The sequence below is a fragment of the Dromaius novaehollandiae genome, chromosome 3 (assembly GCF_036370855.1).
Source record: "Dromaius novaehollandiae isolate bDroNov1 chromosome 3, bDroNov1.hap1, whole genome shotgun sequence".
NCBI lineage: Eukaryota > Metazoa > Chordata > Aves > Casuariiformes > Dromaiidae > Dromaius > Dromaius novaehollandiae.
Genome location: NC_088100.1, coordinates 962620 through 983229, shown reverse-complemented (window position 1 = coordinate 983229; position 20610 = coordinate 962620). Strand labels below are relative to the sequence as shown.

At 38.0% G+C, this 20610-nt stretch overlaps 2 protein-coding genes across 10 annotated transcripts in view; one reads left to right on the top strand and one right to left on the bottom strand.

The window, feature by feature from the left end:
* The window catches only part of HADHB (hydroxyacyl-CoA dehydrogenase trifunctional multienzyme complex subunit beta), a 644785-nt gene that overhangs the window by 302475 nt on the left and 321700 nt on the right, over nucleotides 1-20610 (bottom strand). The gene's annotated exons all lie outside the window — the stretch shown is intronic.
* DTNB (dystrobrevin beta) overlaps nucleotides 1-20610 on the top strand; it is a 211304-nt gene that overhangs the window by 15133 nt on the left and 175561 nt on the right. For all 9 annotated transcript variants that reach the window (XR_010388137.1, XR_010388136.1, XM_064508184.1 and 6 more), the window contains exons 3-6: nucleotides 2525-2592; nucleotides 6548-6628; nucleotides 8535-8748; nucleotides 12263-12348. Coding sequence is in view for 7 of the 9 variants with exons in the window: in XM_064508184.1 (XP_064364254.1) it covers nucleotides 2526-2592; nucleotides 6548-6628; nucleotides 8535-8748; nucleotides 12263-12348 (448 nt within the window). In the remaining 2 variants the exon portion in view is untranslated. The remainder of the gene's footprint in view (nucleotides 1-2524; nucleotides 2593-6547; nucleotides 6629-8534; nucleotides 8749-12262; nucleotides 12349-20610) is intronic.

The window sequence follows — 20610 nt, the reverse complement described above, 5'->3', positions numbered from 1 at the left end:
AGATCTCATTTCAAGGATATTGTTGAACAGCTAAGTTACTCGTTTGCTTTGCAGGGAGTATGAAGGGTAGAGCTAGCTCCTTTAACATTTTAGAAGTATACGTCTTGGTAAATGTAACCTATTTAACTGTGAATTTTGTGTAGTAGTGCTATATAACCATGGTCCGTGCAGCTTGAATGACCTCTTAAAAAAACCAAAATCCTGACACTAGTAAAGCAGTAAAGTGTTAGTGGGGGAAGAGACTGATGTCATGGTAGTGTCACACCTTTAGGTGTGTTACCAAACAGCACCAAAATTAAGTGCATTAATACAATGTACAGTATTATTTACATACCCTGCTTTATCTCTGCTTTAGTCCTTTCCTCAGAACCCGGTCTGTACTGCTTGCACAGTCTCTTGAGCAGTGGTGAATGGGTACACCTGGCATTGCTGTACCTTTTTCCCTACAGGTTGGTAGCGCTTCTCTGTGTCTTCTGTGAAGGTCCTGAAGCTAGTCCATCTTATGGGTTTAGCTGGCATCCATGGGCTCTGCAAGATAATTGTTACAGACCTCCTACCCCACACTTAACGGAGACAACATCACTTACTTGCAGCTCTGATGTGAGGCAAGTCCCATCCTAGGCTTGTCTAAAACTGAGATTGGTTTGGAAGTGTGGGGTTAGGAAGGTGGGGAGAGAGACGTGCACTCAAAGCCTAAGGATCAGGAGATTTAATATTATCCTGACTTTTTTTTTCCTCCCCTTGGTGTTGCAGAAGATTAAAATAGTATTATCCATCATGTCTAGATAAAGTAATCTCTACTAAAAACAACTTGAAAGACCAGGCAATTAATCCACCCTTTGTAGTGCATCTGCCATGGAATTTAGAGAGGGGCTCGCACTTGAAGCAAAGCTACTTAGTGATATAGTAACGGGCACTCTTTGGGACGACATGTGTATTTTGTGTGAGGAGGAAATAGAGGGAATAGTCATTAGTTCCAAAACAAAAATCTCTTAAACTGAGGCAGGGTATGAGGGTAGCTGGAGCATGTGTATGGACAAAATGACTTCCACAGACAAAGTTTCCCAGCGTATGGCTCTTGGAGCACATGCTACAATCTACAGTGAAGTACATCTAGAGATAATTTATTTTGAAGAACTTTGAGAAGATAAGGCATTTCCTTTGCAACACTTCCTTTGCATGTATTCATTTGACTTAACAAAAATCAATTTATTTTAGGAAGCTGAAAAAAGGAACTTTGACATGTCTGCAAAAATGCCTTTGAGACTTTCTTAAAAAAAATGGTAATACAGAAGCACATTGTTTCTGAGTCTAAGGTTTTCTTATGTAGCAATAAAAATAAGGAAATAAAAAATATATATACCAATTACATTATACCACCATCTGGCTATATTCATTTTGTGAATTGGTAAGAAAAAGGTTTTGGTGGCTTTCAAAGTGAATATATGATGCGAGATCTTTACCAGAAAATAATTAACAGACAGTGGAAGACTGCTGAGTGAAGCTGTTAAGTCTGTCAGTGAGTATATACTTAGTGCCAAGGCACGACTTTCCTTTCCTTGGTTGACATTTAAGCCTAATGAAATCTGTCCTGCCATGTTGCATGAGGATGAGCTGACTAATTCACTTTGCAGTTGGATTCTGGTATAATTGTAAAATAATTGCGTTTGGTATTTCCTCTCTTTTTAAATGCATTAAAGAAAGCATTTATTACCTGGTGAATCTGGTAGCAAAAGAATCATTTAATATAGTGATTTCAAGTGAAATTTTGCACTAATACTGAATTTAGTCACTTGCTTTTTCATTGGAGTTAATAAAAATTTAGTGTCTGTCTTTTAGGACTACATAATGAAGTAAGACGTAAGGGATGCTAAATTATACTTCCTTATCTTGGGGTGTAAGTTCCACTTGCTGTCACTTTGAGGCAAATGTCTTTAAGACCTTTACTTCTGTGTCAAATGTGGCTTGAACTTGGGCAGCAGGCTTCAAAGTTAAGTTCTTACAACCAAAACCAAAAACTGTAGGTAGGGAAGAGAAATGTTATTAATCTGTCAGCCAGGAAAAGGAATATAATACGCTCTCACCTCTGAACACCAAAGGGTCTAGCAGATGCAGATCTGTAGGGTTCTAGGCTTCACTGGCTCAGCTGCTCAGAGGGAGGTCTTGCTTGCTTCGTGTTTTGGAAACAAAAGCCCTTTGAAAAGAGAGGACTTTTTAAAATAATATTATTGCTTATATGTATGCAGCTCCTGTGTTTTGCAAACTTTACATTAATTCTGCCATTTTGTTTTCTCATCTTTCCTGCAGAACACCCAGCTTTAAAAGGTATTACAAAGCCTAAAATAGGTCACTATGCTATGGAATACTGTAGTTATGGAGAGACATCCATTTCTTTCTACTGGTCCTCTCATTTACCAAATATAACCAAAATGTTTGAATGATGAATAAAATAGTTTTGTTCACAGTACATTGCTTTTGAGGCAGAAATTCTAGCACAAACAGTGTTTGCAATTTTTGTCTCCAGAATGATTGAGGAGAGTGGGAAGAGGAGGAGGACAATGGCAGAGAAGAGACAGCTGTTCATGGAAATGAGTAAGTAAGAAATTTAAAGACATAATGTCACTTATTTACTGTGAGCTTCATTTTGACTATTTTAGCAGATCATTTGCATCTTGTTTTCACAAGACCATTGCCTCATCTAGTGAAAAGCATCCTGGCTGCTCACTGAATGATAGATCTTTCTTTATGGTCAGGAGAATACAGATGGGTCATGACTGCCTACGAAGTCATGTGTTTCCAGGTTTTGTAAAACTCCTTTTTAAAGAACATTCACATTCTTATTTATGGTGATTTTTCTGAAGTTTGTGAACAATTACTTAAAAAAAAAAAAAACAAAAAAAGAAAGAAAAAAATGAAAAGAAAAGAAGAAATGCAGGCCATTTAAATTTGCACCACAGTGCTAGTGTGACTGGGAAGAAAACTCTGAGTTTTGTTGTTGGTGGTGGTCTTTTTTGTATAGGACCATTCTTTGTAAGGGAGGCTGTAATTGTTACTACAATACAAATAACTATCTAGAGATAGTATAATTTAAAGGAATGAGACTTACCTTTAAAAAGATGTTAGCAGTTAAAGATTGTATGCTTGCACATCATCGTCTTACTTAACTTCCCTACTGGAAAACAGGACTAAATGAAACTTCCTAGGTTAGGCAAGCATGTCCTATAATCCCATTTGTAGGCTGATGAATGTCTACCTTAATAAATAATATTTTCATGCTACTATTTTTTGGAAGACTTTTGCATCATCATGCTTATATTTTTATAAGAATTTATAGTATTTTAAAATTTCAAGAACAATTATATTCCTGGCTAATTTATACCTGCTTCTTCTCATGTGAGACCTATCCATAGGTTATATCCTATTTCTCCCCAGCTTTCTCCGTTTCTGTGAATTTGTAGTCGTATCCCCTTGTGCCATATGTTAAACAAGCCAAAAGCTAATTCCTGTAGCCTTCCTGACATGCACCTCATCTCTTATTCTCCTTCTCTGCCTTGGTTCTGTTTTGCTTGAGTAAAGTTGACTGGAATTATGCATGATATCCCAGATGAAATCTCATTAGGACCTTGTAAAAGGGCAATAACGCTTCCTACCAGAAAAGCTTTGGCAGATAGATCAGAGTATTACGATTGCCTCTTTCTAGGTGTGTCATGTTAGTCTTGTAATGATCTTGTGATCAATTAAGATGGCTAGATATGTAGTCCTCCTTGACTGTTTCTTACAGATAATGATTTCTGCTGGAGGCTGGAATCTCTTCAGTACTGAAGTATGACTGTATAGTTTTATTTCTCTCCAGTACTCTCTTCAAAGACCTTCAAAAACCTTATTTGAGTCTCTGACCCAAAGAAGGGAGAACAAAACAAGCTAGTTTTTAGCTTTGGCCAAATAGTTAATCTTCAGAACTCCTCTGATTATCTTGATTGCTGTTTTGTCAGTAAAACTGCTGCTGTATAGGTATTCGAAACAGCCTTTCTCTATATGCTTTTTTACCATGTCAGATGAGAAATCTAAAGTCTTCAAGCCTTGTCTATCCTGTGGTGGAGTATTTCCTTTTAAAGGTGAATATGTAAATATTTTCCTTTCTGTTCATATTGCAATGTGTAAAATTGATGCTTTCAGTAACCTTTTGATGTTGGTCAATATGCAAATTCACTTAAGTGATATTTAGATTATTGCTTAAGTGAGACAAGAGTAGATTTTTATGGCATTATCCCAAACTGGGCATGATACCTTTTGAACTTGATGGCCTTGCAGGCATGGGTGACCCAAGGACACTTTTGTTGCTTGTGTAGTACTGGTGGAGCTGTGTAACGGGCAAGAATTCTGCGCAAGCGAGTCTAATTTCTCTGAAGTGCAGAATGCATATGGAGTTACAGATTGTCTTGAGAACACATCCCTCTTCTCTTCAGATGGTTTAGAAGAATGACCCCCTTGAAGCTTTTGTGGCATATGATGCAGGCAGACAGGAAGAGAAAACAGACGTTTCCTTATTACATGTAGCTGTTAAATGGCCTTTTTGTAAGTTGAGACAGGGTGGGTGGTGAGCCTTCCATTCAAGTGCTGTCTCCAGGCTCCAGTCGCAGCTGCAGTCAAAGCTGCGAGGGCTGGAAGCGGATCAAGCAGCGTTGCATGTGTTCCTGTGCCATGAGATGTATGGTTAGGCAGGGACTGGACACCACAAAGGTTTCTGCTAAACTAAGCATTTTTGTGGAGACTGTTCTGTGGGAAAATCTACATGCTTTCCGTGGGTTGAAAAGGAGCGTGCACCCTAATTGAGCGTTTCAAAAGAATATTGCTAGGAAATACAAAACGAGTTATTTTATTCTAGCCCTGGATCCTGATACTCCTTACGCTACCTGGCCAGGAACAATGATGAGGACAAGTACTTTCTGGAAGTGTATCAGAGACTGGTTTCCCAAAGATGATAGGGTGGAATAATCTAGTACGCTGCACCATGCTGCCAAGCAGTACGCTCACCAGATGTTGGCTAGCGCAGTGCCGATCTGACGTAGGCTGTTGTGGAGAGTCCTGAATGGGAAGCTGGTCAGCATTCTCACTGATTTTGGTGCACAGTCTTTACACCTAGTGCTCTGCATCAATGATGAAGAGAAAGTTCGTCTGGCATGGCACTTCCAAGCCAGTGCACAAGTCTGTGTGAGAACTAGCAGAAGCTTTGGCACGTATACAGATGCTCTGGCATCGTCTTTGTTAATCTGTAGTAAACTGTCTAAAAGACAAGATTCTCCTCCTTTCAGATTTGCATCTGTGAGTCAGTGGGTGTGAACAGAAAGGTAATTCAAATGAGGAATTTGCATTTCTGAATTCAGAACGCTGTAGCAGGGAGTAATATACTGACCTTTGGACATGACCTTGACGTGGCAGTCAGAGGCGTTCTTCAGGAGAATGGTTTGTTTCTTTTACAGTAACTTCTGGATGTCTGGATTCCACAAGTCACTTTTATCCCTGTTTTTCGCTTCTCTGTTCATCTAGGCTGTGAGTTAGGAGAGAAGCGGGAAGGACTGCAGCAGGACCTGCTTTTATGCACTGCTGTGAAAACACAAGAGGCACAGGATGCATGTGCAGCCTTGCCGTTGCCCACATGCAGCTGGATTGCTACAGTGTACATCTTAGGACTACATTTATTATAGGAGCAACTAATGCTATTTAAATGGCAGCCATTTAAAAGGCATTTTTGTTTTTTTATAATGATTTGGGTCTTCAAAACTTAGATTGTTTGCTGCTTCCAAATTAAAAATGGCTAGCACTGGACTTTAGACCAGCATCATTTATCATCCCAGCATCATTTATCATGTTATTTGATTAGTACAGGAATGCACAGATCAATTTGCTGTTTGGCAGAGGGTTAACACAACTTTCTGAAATTGCTCAAGTTTGGAATATTAGTAGCAGCTACAGTGGGGGCCAGAACTGGTAGTGTGGCACAGACTAGTGATAGGTGATAGCGTTCACATCTTGGAAGATGCTGATAGCACTGTATTGTTTGAAGATATAATGCTTTTAAACCCTGAAAAGTGGGGGGGTTTGGTGAGGATAGCATTCTTTGTTCTTCCACGCTCTTTTGCTACTCCTCAATTGATTTGGATCTATTTGAGAGACCGAACGTGTGCTTCTGGTGGAGGCTGCAATGCGGGTGCAGGCAGCAGTTAGAATAGGAAAACCCCTTTCTGCCCTCTTGTGTACATGTCATCCAACACCAATGCAATCTTTTTTCTTTTTTCTCCCTATTTGAGCCAATTCTTACTTACATTTAAGGATTTAGGAGTTGTCATGGTGGTCTCAAACGTCAGTCATTTTTTTAATATACCGTTAAAAAGGACTATGAGATATGAAATGAAAATCTTTGTCGTTTTCACATGATAAAGATGATGTATATGAAGAGAAAAGTCATAACACTCAACTTATTTGAAGAAATTACTCTAAAAAGTGGCATGGAGGAAAGAAAAATACAAGTTTTTTTTTTTATTCATAGGGGCTCAGAACTTTGATGTCATCAGACTTTCAACGTATCGGACAGCCTGTAAACTGCGGTTTGTACAAAAACGATGTAATCGTAAGTTATCATTACTCTTTATCTTCATGAATTTCTCACGCGTAATGGTTCGAAACATTCTACCCGTGTGAATTTTAAGTACAGCAAGAGTAAACAGACATTTTTATTGGACAGTGTTAATAGTTGTTCCTTGAACCAAGTCGAGATTAAATGTGTAATTAAAAAAGCAGTGATTTTTTTGTTAGCTACTCTATAACAGCTTCAGTTTTATTCTATAGTATTTAAAATATTTAAAATATATGGGTCAGCTTGACATATTTCAGTTGCTGTAGATTTGTTTCTGTACTGTTAGATGCAGACAGTTTCAAGCTATTTTAACTCCTGTTTCATTGTGATGTACCACAAGCCAGCTGACAGCTAGAGCCAGGTGTGAGTATGGTGAAACATCAGATAATTGCTAGCTTGAAAGTGTCTGGATTTGATCATGGTGGCACATTTCTATGCAATATAGCAACCTTAGAGAATTTTCTAAGTTTACACCATACTAGTTAAGGTATGTTTTCTTTCTCTTCTATGTTCCTTTGACCTTAAATAGTTCACCAAATCAAAGATTAATTCAAGAGCTGATATGTTCTACTACTTTGCCTTTTATTACTAGTATGAAAATGAACAACCAAAAGCTTGACACATTTATGTATGTAGGAATAACTCTTCCCTCCACCCAGCAATTGAAGTGGAATTAGTGTGTTTCTGATGTGAAAGAAGATAGGAGAACAGCTGAGGAGTCCCGCAGAGGATATGCACAAACGCATATTGCAAATTGTGTCTCCTCCACATATCCTGGGGATAGGTAGTGCCTTTAGTTTGATGCACGGGTTGTCACTTTTTCATTCCTGTGCAAAACTGTTAGTTCTTGTCTGCAATTCATGTTTTTGTGTTTAAAAAAAAAAAATCTCCTTAATCGGTAAAAACAAGGTATTAAGATATGCTAATTATGGTACATTACACACTTCAGGCCTAATTCGTTGTAGCCATGCATATGCCTTGAGTAACCTTTACCTCGCATGGATGTGTAGATGAGACTGCGTATTTACAATCTCTGTTTGGACCACACAGTGATCCAGGGGCATATGTTTGGTGTGAAAAGTTAGTTTGTTTTTTGTCTTTGTGTGGTTTTTATGTGAGAAATGTTAAAAGATCAGACGGTTACTTCAAACTCTCTTATATGAGTTAAGGAAGATGATCAAAAAATCTCAAAGTTAGCAAATAAATCTATCCCTTGTAACTGTTGTAGCACATTCCATTTGGACTGATGGACTGTTGAACCTTAGATTTTCTCAGTCATGCATACCTTTCAAGCTTTGAAAAAATTTGAAACACTGTAATGTCTTTCTGCAGATCACTTATTGTGGTTTTGGAAATCTTTTTCACAACATCATTAACACTTAGATATGTGCTAAGGTACAGCAGTGTAATTTAGGGACACGCTCTGGAGTTCTAGGTGTGCATTTACAAAGTATTATGCCTTGGACTTGGCAATGGGATGAATTGGAAACAATTATAGTTTAACCGGAACATCAAGTTCCTCCTTCAATCCTGGAATACTACCAGTCAGCCTGTCCCTTGAGCATATTCAAAATTAGTAGTTATAACCAATCTTTTAGTGAATTTTGAATACAAATGGTACTTTCTGAAATGAATTCTCCTTTATATAGCCTTGCTATCGGAACATCCAGATGTTCGAGGGTGGAATAAAAGGCACGCAAGGACTCTGGCCGCTAGGGCTCTGTTAGTTTTCACCAGGTGATACAAACGATGAGTATCAAGAGTTTGTCTCTCACTTTGGACATAAATAAGTAATTGTTGGTTCCAAAATAAAAGCTATCATAGTATTCAAAAACAACACCATAAGAATAAGCTTGTATGCATTATAGAATAGCAGTTAACTTTTTTCCTTTATTTTTAGTTCATCTTGTTGATATCTGGAATATGATTGAAGCCTTCAGAGATAATGGCCTTAACACTTTGGATCATAACACAGAGATCAACGTGTCTCGACTAGAAACAATCATTTCATCTATCTACTACCAGCTAAACAAACGCCTGCCTTCTACTCACCAAATCAGTGTAGAGCAATCCATCAGCCTTCTCCTCAACTTCATGATAGCTGCGTATGACAGGCTAGTAACTCCTCTAGTTGTATTTAAACTGATTTTCTTTTTTAGTTAGGTGAAATGCAGCCAACAACTGCATGAATCTCTGACAAACTGTCCATATGCTATTTCTCAATTTCATGAAATTGAGAATATGTTGCACGTTACATATTTAAGACCATAGTAGTGCCTGCAGAGATTTATGTTGCCACAGCTGCGATGTTCTGTCTTTAAAAATGCTTTCTTGAGAAAGATGAGTTAGTGCCTTCTGAAGCTTGCAAATTGCTGTGAGCCCTGTATCTGAATTGAAGACAAAGCGCAACTGTGTTCTGTAGACAGTGATGGAACGTAATGTTAACCTAATTGTGATATAGCATTATTTCAAAAAATTGAAATGTTTTGTTAATCTTGGTCAACAAGACCATTTTATAAAGCTACCTTATTTTGAGAGTCAGCTCAGATCCTACTCTGACACACTGTGACCCCACAAATTCTCATTTGTTGGGTTAAAGAAGTTTCATGACTTCCTGTTCAGAGCACTGCCTAGACCTTTTCTTTATGTCCCATTTTGTGTTCCGTTTGCAACCCCTTTCATCAGGGGTTGATATGTTAATCCTCCTGGGCAGATGGTATCTTTTTAAAGTTCTCTGAGTAGCAACTGCAAATCTATAGCTGTTGCTTAGCACTTCTCCTTACTTTTTTTTCTCTCTCATATCTTTCTTACAGTCAGATATTACCTCCTCCTTACCTTTTTTCTGCTTTTGCCCTCTATCCTAGCAGTACAGAAATGCTTGTGGTCTGAAAGCTGTTACAGAGAACGAGGAGTTTGACCCAAGACAGCCTGCAGCACTCAGTATCAAATAGTTATTCTGTTTGTAGTCTCCAGGCTTTGATTCTTTCCTGACTTGATCCTCTTTTTGAGTTGACCAAAAGAGAAGCTAGGTTTCCCAAAAGAGTCCAAGGTTTCAGTAGAATCTCTTTCTTACTCAGGGCAGAGACAAAAACAACACAAAGCTCAGAAAACAAGAATAGTGCTGTGACCTCTGAATCAAACCAGTGCATTTTTCTCTTTAGCTTCGGTTTGGGATTAGATGTGAGAGAAGCTATAAGGGTTAATTGATCCTGGGAGAGATTACACTAGAAAATACAAACTTTAAAAATATGACTGGTCACTTTCTTGGGGGCTGGATTAAAGGGTTGAGGCTTTAGCTAGAGATGTATATTTGTCTTGCCCCTGCCCCGAACCTTGCAATTTCTGCTTCTTCTCTGGAACCCAAGCACCACACTTGTGCTGAACACAGTGCAACAGCTTCTGTTTAGCTTCCTGTATTTGTCACGTGGTATTGAAAGTGCAGCATCACAGCTTCTGTTTTGTGCAATGGGAGGATAAGATGGAAGGACCAAGGGGGAGGCGAGAGGCAGGGCTGAGGCCCCCACTCCAGGCTTTCATCAGCATGGCAGAGCTGTATAAAAGACAGGTACACATCTGTCCTGGAGTTGTATCGTTGGGGTAGTTGTGTGGAAGCTTGAATACACATAATCCAGTAGTTTGTTTGCAACATGGTACTGATGGTAACATTACAGAGCATTCCACTGAATAATAACAGGAATCAAAGATTTGACTGGCGTCTACCCCATGGGAGTATTTAAGTTAGAGCTTACGTTAGGTTAAGTATGAGAAGCTCATATTGAACACTTCATTGGGACCCTTAGAACAACGCTGATCATGGTACAGAAATGGTGGCTCATACTGCATGCAGTGTTGTGAGAAGGAAGGAAGGGCTTTGGTGTGATGTGATGTGATGTTCTTTGTTGTTTCCTCCCATAGAGCTTCACATGGGTATTTGACAGTGCTGGCAGCTTATTCCGGAGCCACTAGGCTCCCTTCGCATTCCAAGGACCCTGATCCCCTGCTGGCACCTCGGAGTAACTCCTGGCCCTATTTAACTCTTTTAGACTCTTTCTGATCACATCAGAAAGCTGATTTATAGCCATCTATGATGAAGGCAGTGGATTTTTTTTCTTTCCTTTTAAAGCAAGGCTTTTGATACTGTCTCCCATAACATCATTCTAGACAAGCTGATGGAGTATAGGCTAGGTAAGTGGACAGAGACATAGAAAACTGGCTGAGCTGTTGGGCTCAGAGGGCTGTGATCAGGGGCATGAAGTCCAGCTGGAGACCAGTCAGTAGTGGTATATCTCTTAATCTTTCCAGTGCTAGTCTTCTAAGTGCAAATGTAAAATAAGCACCTGGCTTCCACTGAAAAGTATTCTTGAGCTTTTCTAGGTCTGTTCCTCTGTCCAACACTCGCAGAATATTTTCCTCTTCTCCATATTTCCCGTGAGAGTACATGCAGTCTAATACATCTAATAATGGTTACTTGAAGTTATTTTAAATCTTTTTCTTCTGTATGTGATCTTAACTTTCTTGGTAGTTTATCATTCTGTGCCACTGTTGCTGTTTATAGTTGAAGATACTGACTCAGTTTTTCTGTTTGGGAATAAATTGCTCAGAAGTCGCACACCTATTAGCCGCACTTTTGCATCTTCCTGTTGCACTCTGATGCACTGCTAAACTAACTTTCTACCAACTTCACAGTAACAGTGGATTTACGCTAAAATCATTGTATTGCAGCTGTCTATCATCATATATCAGAAGTTCTCTAACTCCTGTCTTTGAGTGGTAGAGAAGTTCAGGAAATGGTGAGGCTGGACTTCTGGACTAGCACTAAACTGGCAGAAATTGTTGCTATTATCTGTGCTGCAGTTCTCTTCTGTGATGTGCTTTACCCCAGGAAGCCTTTTTCTGTGTTTCTGGCAGTTTTCTTCCCTGACATCTTCATACTTATTTTTCTTTTTTTGGTAACAGGAATAATGCCTGTAGATGTTTTCACATTTCATATGGTCCTGAAAGGGCTTTTTCATACTTTCCATAAAGACAAATTCATTTTCTCTTGCTGATATTAGGAAATGATTCCCTAATTGTGCCATCTGTTCTAATAGCACAGCAGCCTTATTAGCTTAAATTAGAACAAAGCACTGCTCAGGTTATTCCTGTTCTATGTAAATTTAGAATGTCATATAATTTCTCAGTAAGCTGTCAATTACTGTACTATTTTTAGAATAAAATGTTTTTTGAATGTCAGAGTTTAAACCAAGGAGTAAAAATTTGAAGTAATGAAGGTAGCAGAGGAGGAGAGACACAGTGAACAGATGTATTTTTAATGAAAAAATTAACATATAATATTGCTTCTGTTACAGGACAGCTATGGGGTGAACAAGACAAGTGCTAGTCTCCGCTCATTCATGCAGTTTCCATAGTTTTGCAAGAGAACTCTATTTGTGATTAGGCACTTGTTAACTCTTCTAATGTATTAAAAATGGTAGTGTTATTACTGTTTTCATGTTATATTAAATTTAAATAGTTTTGGCAGATCTTAGTAGTTAATGGCAGGCATTTATGCATTTTCTTCCTGATCCTTAATATTTTCGTTACTTATCGTTCCATGTAGTAATTACTTACCATGCAATTTTTTTGCAGTGAGGGCCATGGGAAGTTGACGGTATTTTCAGTGAAAGCTATGTTAGCGACAATGTGCGGTGGGAAAATTCTGGACAAACTAAGATGTAAGTATTCTCAAGCAAATCAAGCCATTATATGAAATATTCTGCTTCCAAAACTTGTTTGGTCACATATGTTGGTCATATGTTTTATTGTATTAAGTTCTGAAAACTAACTTTTTTGCTTGTTCAGCAATCTAAACTGGTGCGAAGCTTGCTATATTAAGATTCTTGTAACACATGCCACCTTCTGGCCATAGAACATACTGAGTTTGTTACAGAACAGGCTTTTCCTGTATATTTGTGTATATTAAAATGCTTGGGCTCTTTTTTAAATGTAAAACTTTAAGTTTGAATTTTCTGACAGTAATCTTAATTTGTGTACCATTTTTTCTGGGGATGTTGGAGGGCTTCTGTACATCTTCTGCTTCATTTGAGGCTCTCTGCATCTTCTCATTTGGTTAATTCCAGCTTCTTGCTTATTTTTTAATTGCATTTCTGTTCTCTGTCCGCAGTCTTACTTCCCGTTTTTCTTGTTTCCATGAACATGCTATCCATAAACATTGTCTTTTGTCCTTTAGTAGTAATTCTTGTGTTCTCTGTGTCGGAACGGTAAGGCATACTGTTGTTAATGGGGGTGTTTTGTGGGTTTTTTTTTTTCCTTTCCACCTTGAGAAGATGGAAGTTAGTATTACTGGCAGTGCCAGGTTTACTCTTAAGATCCTGCCATTTTAACCTCATGCTGAATTCCCTTTATGAAAGTTATTTTGCAAGAATTTGTTCCTTCTGGTCAACATGACTGTCATTCAGTCACTCTAATTCTTTAGACTTTTCTGCAGTATTAAATTATTTCTTTATTTGTTTTAAAACAATAAAATATTAGTGAACTGAATTAAACTACTTGATAAGGCCTGAAAAATAACTGGTAACGACAAGTCGTTGCATGGGCGTGTTGCTATTAGGGTTGCACATGGTTCAGTATTACCCAGTGCTGTTTTTTATCTCATAGTAAATTTAAAACTGCTTCTGATTAGAAACAAAAGCTGCAGGTAACTAAAGATTAGGGTGTTAAGTAATGAAGACAGCCATATACTACAGAGGTTATTTAAGACTTCTTAAGCATTTTTAACAAAAATACTACCTCTATAGAATAAGCAAGATCAAACACTGGGGAAAAAGATGCAGACTTTATCCACTCAATAAGAGGATTGTGTTTTGCATCTAATTAAGAAAGATTTGAGGGAGATCACCAAAGATGAGCAGTTCAGAATGAGCCTGGGACAGAAGGGAGTATTATTCATGTACATAAACAAGACTGCACTGAAGCACATGTAGAAAATAGTAATGAGAGTGACCTTTTAATGGAAAGGGCAATGAATCATCGGAATTAAATGTTACAGGAACCAATAAACTTTTGATGTTGTCAGACAAAGACTAGATACCATTTAGAGAATTATGCTTAGCTACAAGATACTGGTTCAAAAAGTGAATAGTAAAGACATTTTCACCTGAAGAACAGCTGATTTCAGTAGTCCTACTTAACAGATCTGTCGTTCTTAAAAAGTAAATCCGTGCGTTTAATGTACTGTTCTCTCTCTCTTCATAGTGTCTGCTTTTCTTCATAGTGGTTGAAGCTCCCTGTATCTCTTTTTCTTAATTCTATTGACTTCTGTTTCCTTTCCTTCTATAACTTCTCTTTTTTGTGGAAATTCTTAACTGACATTCATACAAGTTGAAGGAAATTCTTTTGACCGGTTTCGGGAAATACTGCTGTTTCTTATAGCTTTGTTACATCCTTGTTGTCCTGCCTTTTACTTAATTCTTTCTTAAATCTCATCAGCTGATGTTTATTTGCCTTGTAATTCCGGGACCTCTCCTCAGTATCTGCTGTCCCTATTTTCTTGACACACTTGTTTGGATGTGCAGCATCATTTTCCAAAGAGCATATGACTTTTGTGTTTGACATGTGCTTTGAAGAGTAACACTTTTTTTTTTTTTTTAAATTTAGTGTTAAAACTGATTTCTTCTCCTTGTCATTCATTCACACTGACTTCCCAACATTTGATATTCTCAGGCTAGCTTTTATGACAGAGTTAGTTGACCATGGCCTCTATGCAATCTCTTTATGGGGCGAATGGTGTTGTTCTATCAGATATCGTGTCTTACAAATCAACTGAGAAAGAAAATTTGTCTATCTATGACTGTAAATTTAATCAGACTTGCTGCTGCTTTGTGAGGTCTTGCCAGTTTCTTCGCGTGTGCTGTCTGGTGTGGACGCTCCCCTTCCCTCCCATGCCCCTTTTCTTGTCTTTGCCTAGATAGGAAGTTAAAGACCAGAACCTCCAAACTATTGTTCTCTGAAATGCTCGCAGTGCCATGCATGTGGTTAGACATTGTGGGGAGATTTTAGGAACAAAGGAAATGTGTATGTGAGGGAATAGCTTTCTCTAAACCAAGGTAGAACTAGGCTGTTAGTGTGTCAAACGCAAGGCTATAGGAGAGTTCATATGGAAAACTGTGGAAAATTAGAAATGCATGATTCAGGATAGTAGGATCTTGTGTGATTCAAGATCAGGATTCAGGATCTTGTAGGGCTGAAGTTGTAAAATCTTGATGATAAGCTCAAGTGAAAGATAGGGGAGAAGCAGACAGAATTCAGATAGGAAATGATAAAGAGCAATCTGAATGAATAGTTCTGTTAAACAGGGCATTAAAAGTAGAAAAAGTGGACCAAGTGTGTGTGTGTTTTTAGAAGAATATTAGAAGTCTAAATAATAAGGTGAGGGCATGAGAAATAATCATTTAAAACAGGAGATTGATGAAATAAGTCTGTCAGAACTTGGAGGAAGGAAGATAAGCATTAAGATACCAAAGCGCTAAGGTGCAAATTACATGGAAAAGACAGAGGTTGTGGTGGATAGAAGATCTTAATATATTACAGATGTATATAATACTGTAATAATATATTACAGTAGCAAAGAATACACTCTGGACTGAAATTCCAGAGCTAAAAAGAGAGTATACAACACTGGGACAATGCTGTTGCCCACCTGACCAAGGTAGCAACAACGAATGTGATATTTTGAGAGGAAGTGGGGAGGACGTAATATCAGGGATGTCCCGCTGGATAAATGATATGATGATTATCTGTTACTAAGCTAAGGCCAAATTTGTTGACGTTACATAAGAAAACTGCTTCATGGAAAAGCTGGTCAGATAACTTGCAGTGGAGAAAGCAGGTACTAGGCAATGCACACATTTTGTTTAAAAATATTGTTGAAGGACCTCCTTGTAACAGTCACTATAGCATAAATTCTCTATCCTTTCATGGCAGCAGAAGAAGAAGAATTTACTATGGCAATATATGTTACAGTTCCAAAAGTATCTGCCTAAAAATGAAACAGCTTGTTAAAAATAACCAAAGGCCCATCCAAAAGGTAAAATCTTTGCAGGAATCATGGAGACCGCTTAAAGATGTGATAGTAGATTGTAAGCTCATAGTTCCATCTGAGAAAAATACTTTAGAAAGACTCTAAAGAGCCTTTAGAGTCTTTCTTTAGAAACACCCTCCCTCTTCCTCAAGAAACAACTTGCCAGACCACAATAACACAATGCAGTTATACTGTGGGTAAGAGAGGCTGTCAGAGGTAGGAAGGCACCTATCAACCTGAAGCTTTTTAAAAACTGCTGTGCAAGCTGCATCATGTTAAATATGAACACAATAAGACAGGTCAATAAATAATTTCAAGGGAAAATTGCAGAAGATGCAAAAAAGGAAAAATAAAAACTATTTTTTCAAATATATCTGAAGCAAGAAGCTCTGCAGGGAAGTATGTAGGGCAAGCAGAGAATCAAGGTAGGAAAGGAGTGCCCTGAGAAGATAGTGGTATAGTAGAAAACCTAAGGGATGTTTGTTATCCACGCAAGTCATGGATTTGCAAAGTCTCATGCTGTAGCCCTTCTGAGGGAAGAGGAGAAAGAAGGAAGTGTGTCTTACTGTTAGTGGAATAAGCTTTTGAATATTACCAGAACTCAAGAAAAGTAATAAAATAATAGAACTACTAACTGTTGTAGGTTACCTGTCTTTCTGAATACTTTCTCAGGACCAAGGAAGTGGGAGAAAGAAAATGTAATGTCTGGGAGGGGAGATATGGGGACCTGCAGATCTGTATATCTGAAATCCATTCTGGGTAAATTGTTGGTAATAAATTAGTTGATTAGATTTTATTGTGGGGGAAAAATGGCTTTTGTAAAGGAATGTCTCATAAAACTATAGGAGTTTCTTAAAGGAGGCAATAAAAAGGTGGACAAGGGAGTTCTGGCTGATATGGTCTTGAATTTCGGAAAGACAATCAAGAAGGTCTGTTACCAAAGACTCTTAAAGAAATTTAGTTTTGATGAAAGGGATGAAAGGTAAGGTCCTTGCATGAGTAAATGATTAATTAAAATCAACCAGTGAAGAGCAATAAAGATCCTTTTCCTATATTGAGATTGGTGTTCAGTACTGGCCTTACACTCTGTCTAACATTGTCATATATGATCTGGAAAAATACAGTGAACAGGGATGTGAGAGTTTGCTGATGATACAAAGTAATTCAATGTAGCAAAAACTAAAATATGCTATGCAGAGCTGTAAAAAGATGTGACAAGGATGAGTAACTGTGCACTAAAAAGGTAGGTGTATTCAGTGTGAATCTGTGGAAGATGGTGTATGCTGGAGGAGTTGGAGTATAATCCTAATTTCATGCACACAAAGGTTAGCTGAAAAGCAGTTGTTATTGCTCAGATAAGCGATCTTGGAGTTACAGTTCTGTGAAAATGTTGGCTATATGTTTAGTAATGGCCAATAAAGCAAATCAAATGTTACAAATATTGGGAAGTGCATAAAGAACAAAATAGTGAGCGTTATTAAGGCACTGTGTTCATCCATATGTCTGTGCTTTGAATGATTAGTGCTCCTTTTCCAGTTTTGCTATATCTTTTCTGAGAAGAACCAGGAAGATCATCAAAGGTATGAAAAGCCTTTTGTAGAGCAGTAGTCTTCAACCCTGAAAGAAGAATGAAGGGGCTGGGATAGAGCTTTATACAATCATGAACATCATGTTAGTAGTGAGTAGAGAACAACTGTTTCTTTTTCCTTCCTATACAGGAACTAAAGGGCATCAGCTGAAATGAGCATGTGACAGATTCAAACAACACACAACAATGTTTCCTTAAGCTATTAAACTTTGCCAAAGTGTGTTGCCCATACCTAACTCTTGTAGTGTCCAATTGCTCCTTGAACCAGTTTCACTGAAGGCAACTCCATCAAGACTTACTAAATACAAACTCACTATCAGCGAGTGGAAGAGTATTCTGGGGAATGTGCTTGCCTTAGCCATCTGCTGTTCGGATGAACAGGCTTTTGGTCTGAGCTTCATCAGCTGTTTTTATATTCTTTATTTCTTCTTCTGTTCATTACAAATACACTGTTTTATTTTTGCCTTTCCTGTCTTTCCCACCTGTCTCTCTGGTTTCTGATCCATTTCATTATTGAACTTCTTCGGTTTCTAATTTACTGCTGTTCTCTTGATTTCCCCCTGTACCACCTCCGTTCTATTTTGCAAAAGGTCTGTCAGTTAAACTGTGGAACATCAGGCTTTCTGGAAATCCAGTAATTTGTAGTCTTTTTTTTTTTTATCTTAGAATTTATATGACTGATGGTAACTTGGTCTCTGTGCTTGCTTATATACAGGCTTTATTTTCTGAATTCTGAAAATCTGAACAAATGGAGGGTTTTTCATTCCATACAGTGTCTGCAAGTACATGTGAAATGGGAGTTGTTCAGTGATATTCATTTGTTAGCAGTGGAAAAAACTCATTTCTTGTGACATGCTATTCCTTGCGAAGCTGTTCCTTTGCAACTCCTAACTGTGCACCATATAAACTCAGCCTGCCACTATAGACTCTAGTTAGGACTTCTATCATAGCATTTTAAGCCTAAGAAATGCCAAACAAAAATGCTGAATTTTTTGGAGTTGGATGACTTCATTTTGGCACTCAAACAGATTCATTGTGAAGTAGTTAGCGTCTCCTTCCTTGTTATTTCTGCAAGTAAGTTACAAACAGGACCTGGTTTCAAGTAAATCAAGACTGCACCTTGTTAATTCTGCGTGCTGTCCGATTTTTCTAATGATTAGCTCTACCTGTACAATGGTCCTTGGCTTCCTCTGCTCACAAACTCCTTTTTTCTCTCACCATCTGGCTCTGATAAGACTTCATGTAATAATGTATGCTAGATATTAGGTTTAACAGCAGTAAAGGCCTTCAAAGGTAATCTGCTCTAGGTGAGTTAGCCTGGCTGTGGGTTTTTGGTTTGGCGGAGTGGAGAGATTGGGTTTTAGAAGCTATTTATTTATTTATTGGAGGAGTTGGAATAAAGAGGGCGTTTGTTTTGGTCCTAATCGGTGGTTCAAAGTAATAATAATATGTGGTTAGTTGTGCATCTATTCAAATAGAACAAGTTCAGTGTATACTTTTTATATCTTACTTGTCTATAACACGAATTTTAGGAGTTGTCAGATCTGGTAGTCTGATAGAGGTAGGACTGGTGCAACTCCATATGCCCAGAGCTACCAGTGGCGAGGCTGGGCATGTATACGCAGATGCACGCACAACCAGCCACGCAGGTCAACTTAGATAGAAAATACTTAGCCAAAACCAGTACCAGTGGCCTGATCCTGTTCCCCTCTCCAGCTGTCAGGCTGTAGCATCCCAGGTTGGATACAAGAACATTGGGTGATACAAAAGTCAAAAGCCTTGCTAACGTTGAGGTGAATAACACCCAGAAATTCAGTCATTTTATCATAGAAGGCGATCAAGCTGGTCAGGTGTGATTCACCCTTTCGTAGATCCACTGTGACCGCTCCCAGTCACCTTCTCCTTCGTTTGCCCAGAAACGCGTTTGAAGAGGACTTGCTCCATGATTTTCCAAGGAACAGCAGCGAGACTGGCTGGACTATACTTCTTCAGATTGTCATTATGGTAGTATTATGTATTTTGAATTAAGACCAGAAAAACTGCAGCCCCGGCAGAAGCACAGGCAACCTAGTTCATCTATCTTAAATTGATTTTCTGGGCTTTTACTGATAGTAAATCTAGTGTTTAGCAAATACTGTATGAATTTGTAAGGTTAAATTTGACAACTTTGTAAGAACTGTGAGACGCAGGATACACCCAGGGCAGTTACCCTAGAAAATGATGTTGGCTTTTTTTGTTTTGTTTTTAACTTGGGGAAATGGTTGAGCCTTCAGCTGAAACTGCAAAGCATCAGGCAGATGCCTTGAATGGAAAACATATAATAGTCAATTTTGGCAAAGTTATAAGCAAGTGAAAAGAAACTCAAGGCAAGTGTTGGAAAATTTTATCAGTAGCTGGTAGTATGAGCTCTTACTTATAAAGTAAAAGTTCTACTACAGATATTTAGAGAAAGGAAGTCTTAAATTGCACAAGCACCATTTTATCTTGGCTTTTTTTGGAATGGAGCAGTGGTTTCTATAGTTCTGATTTTTCTTCATTATCCCTGTGTGTGGTGGGTTTTTTTGTTTTTTTGTTTTTTTTTTTTTTTTAAAGAATGTTTATAATATAGTAGCATTGAACTAAAATTTTATACGAGAATTGAAGTATGGTACCACATCATCAGGAAATTTTATTAGCACATGCCAATTGCTCTCACAACATTGTTTGAACAACAATTTGCTAGTTTGAACATTGGGTAGGCTCCTGAGAAATTACACTGTAAGCCTCTCAAACTCTCTTTAGTTTGAGGGTTTTTTTTTTTTTTTTTTTTCTTTTAAGGTAATATACTGCCCTCCAAAAGAGGACATCACTGTGTAATTATCCTACTAATCTCCATCTTCTCCAATTTCACTAGTAATTTCCCATGTGGAAATTTCCCACAAGGATGAGTTCAACTTCATTCTGACTGTAAAATCACTTTTCTTATGACAGCAAGATGTAGGTTAGTGTTCTTCAATTTACCCTTGATATATCCTGTGCTATTTATGTCATTTTCTGTTTATTTTCAGAGCTTTAATTATTTTCTCCTTAAAATCCTTTTTTAACCCTTGCATGCAGTTCAGTTCAGATTAATAGACTGTTTACCCAGATCATTTCTGTCCTTTTTTTAAATACAAGTACTGTCATGTTGCAATCATGTTATACCAATCTCACCTTGGCAGGTTTATTACTAGGTCTTCATTTTTTGTGCATGTGCCAGTTCTGGAGTGAATCTTGAGTGGATTAGGATTCTGCAGGTTTGTTACTCTGTTTTAGTTCTTTCCATAGTTT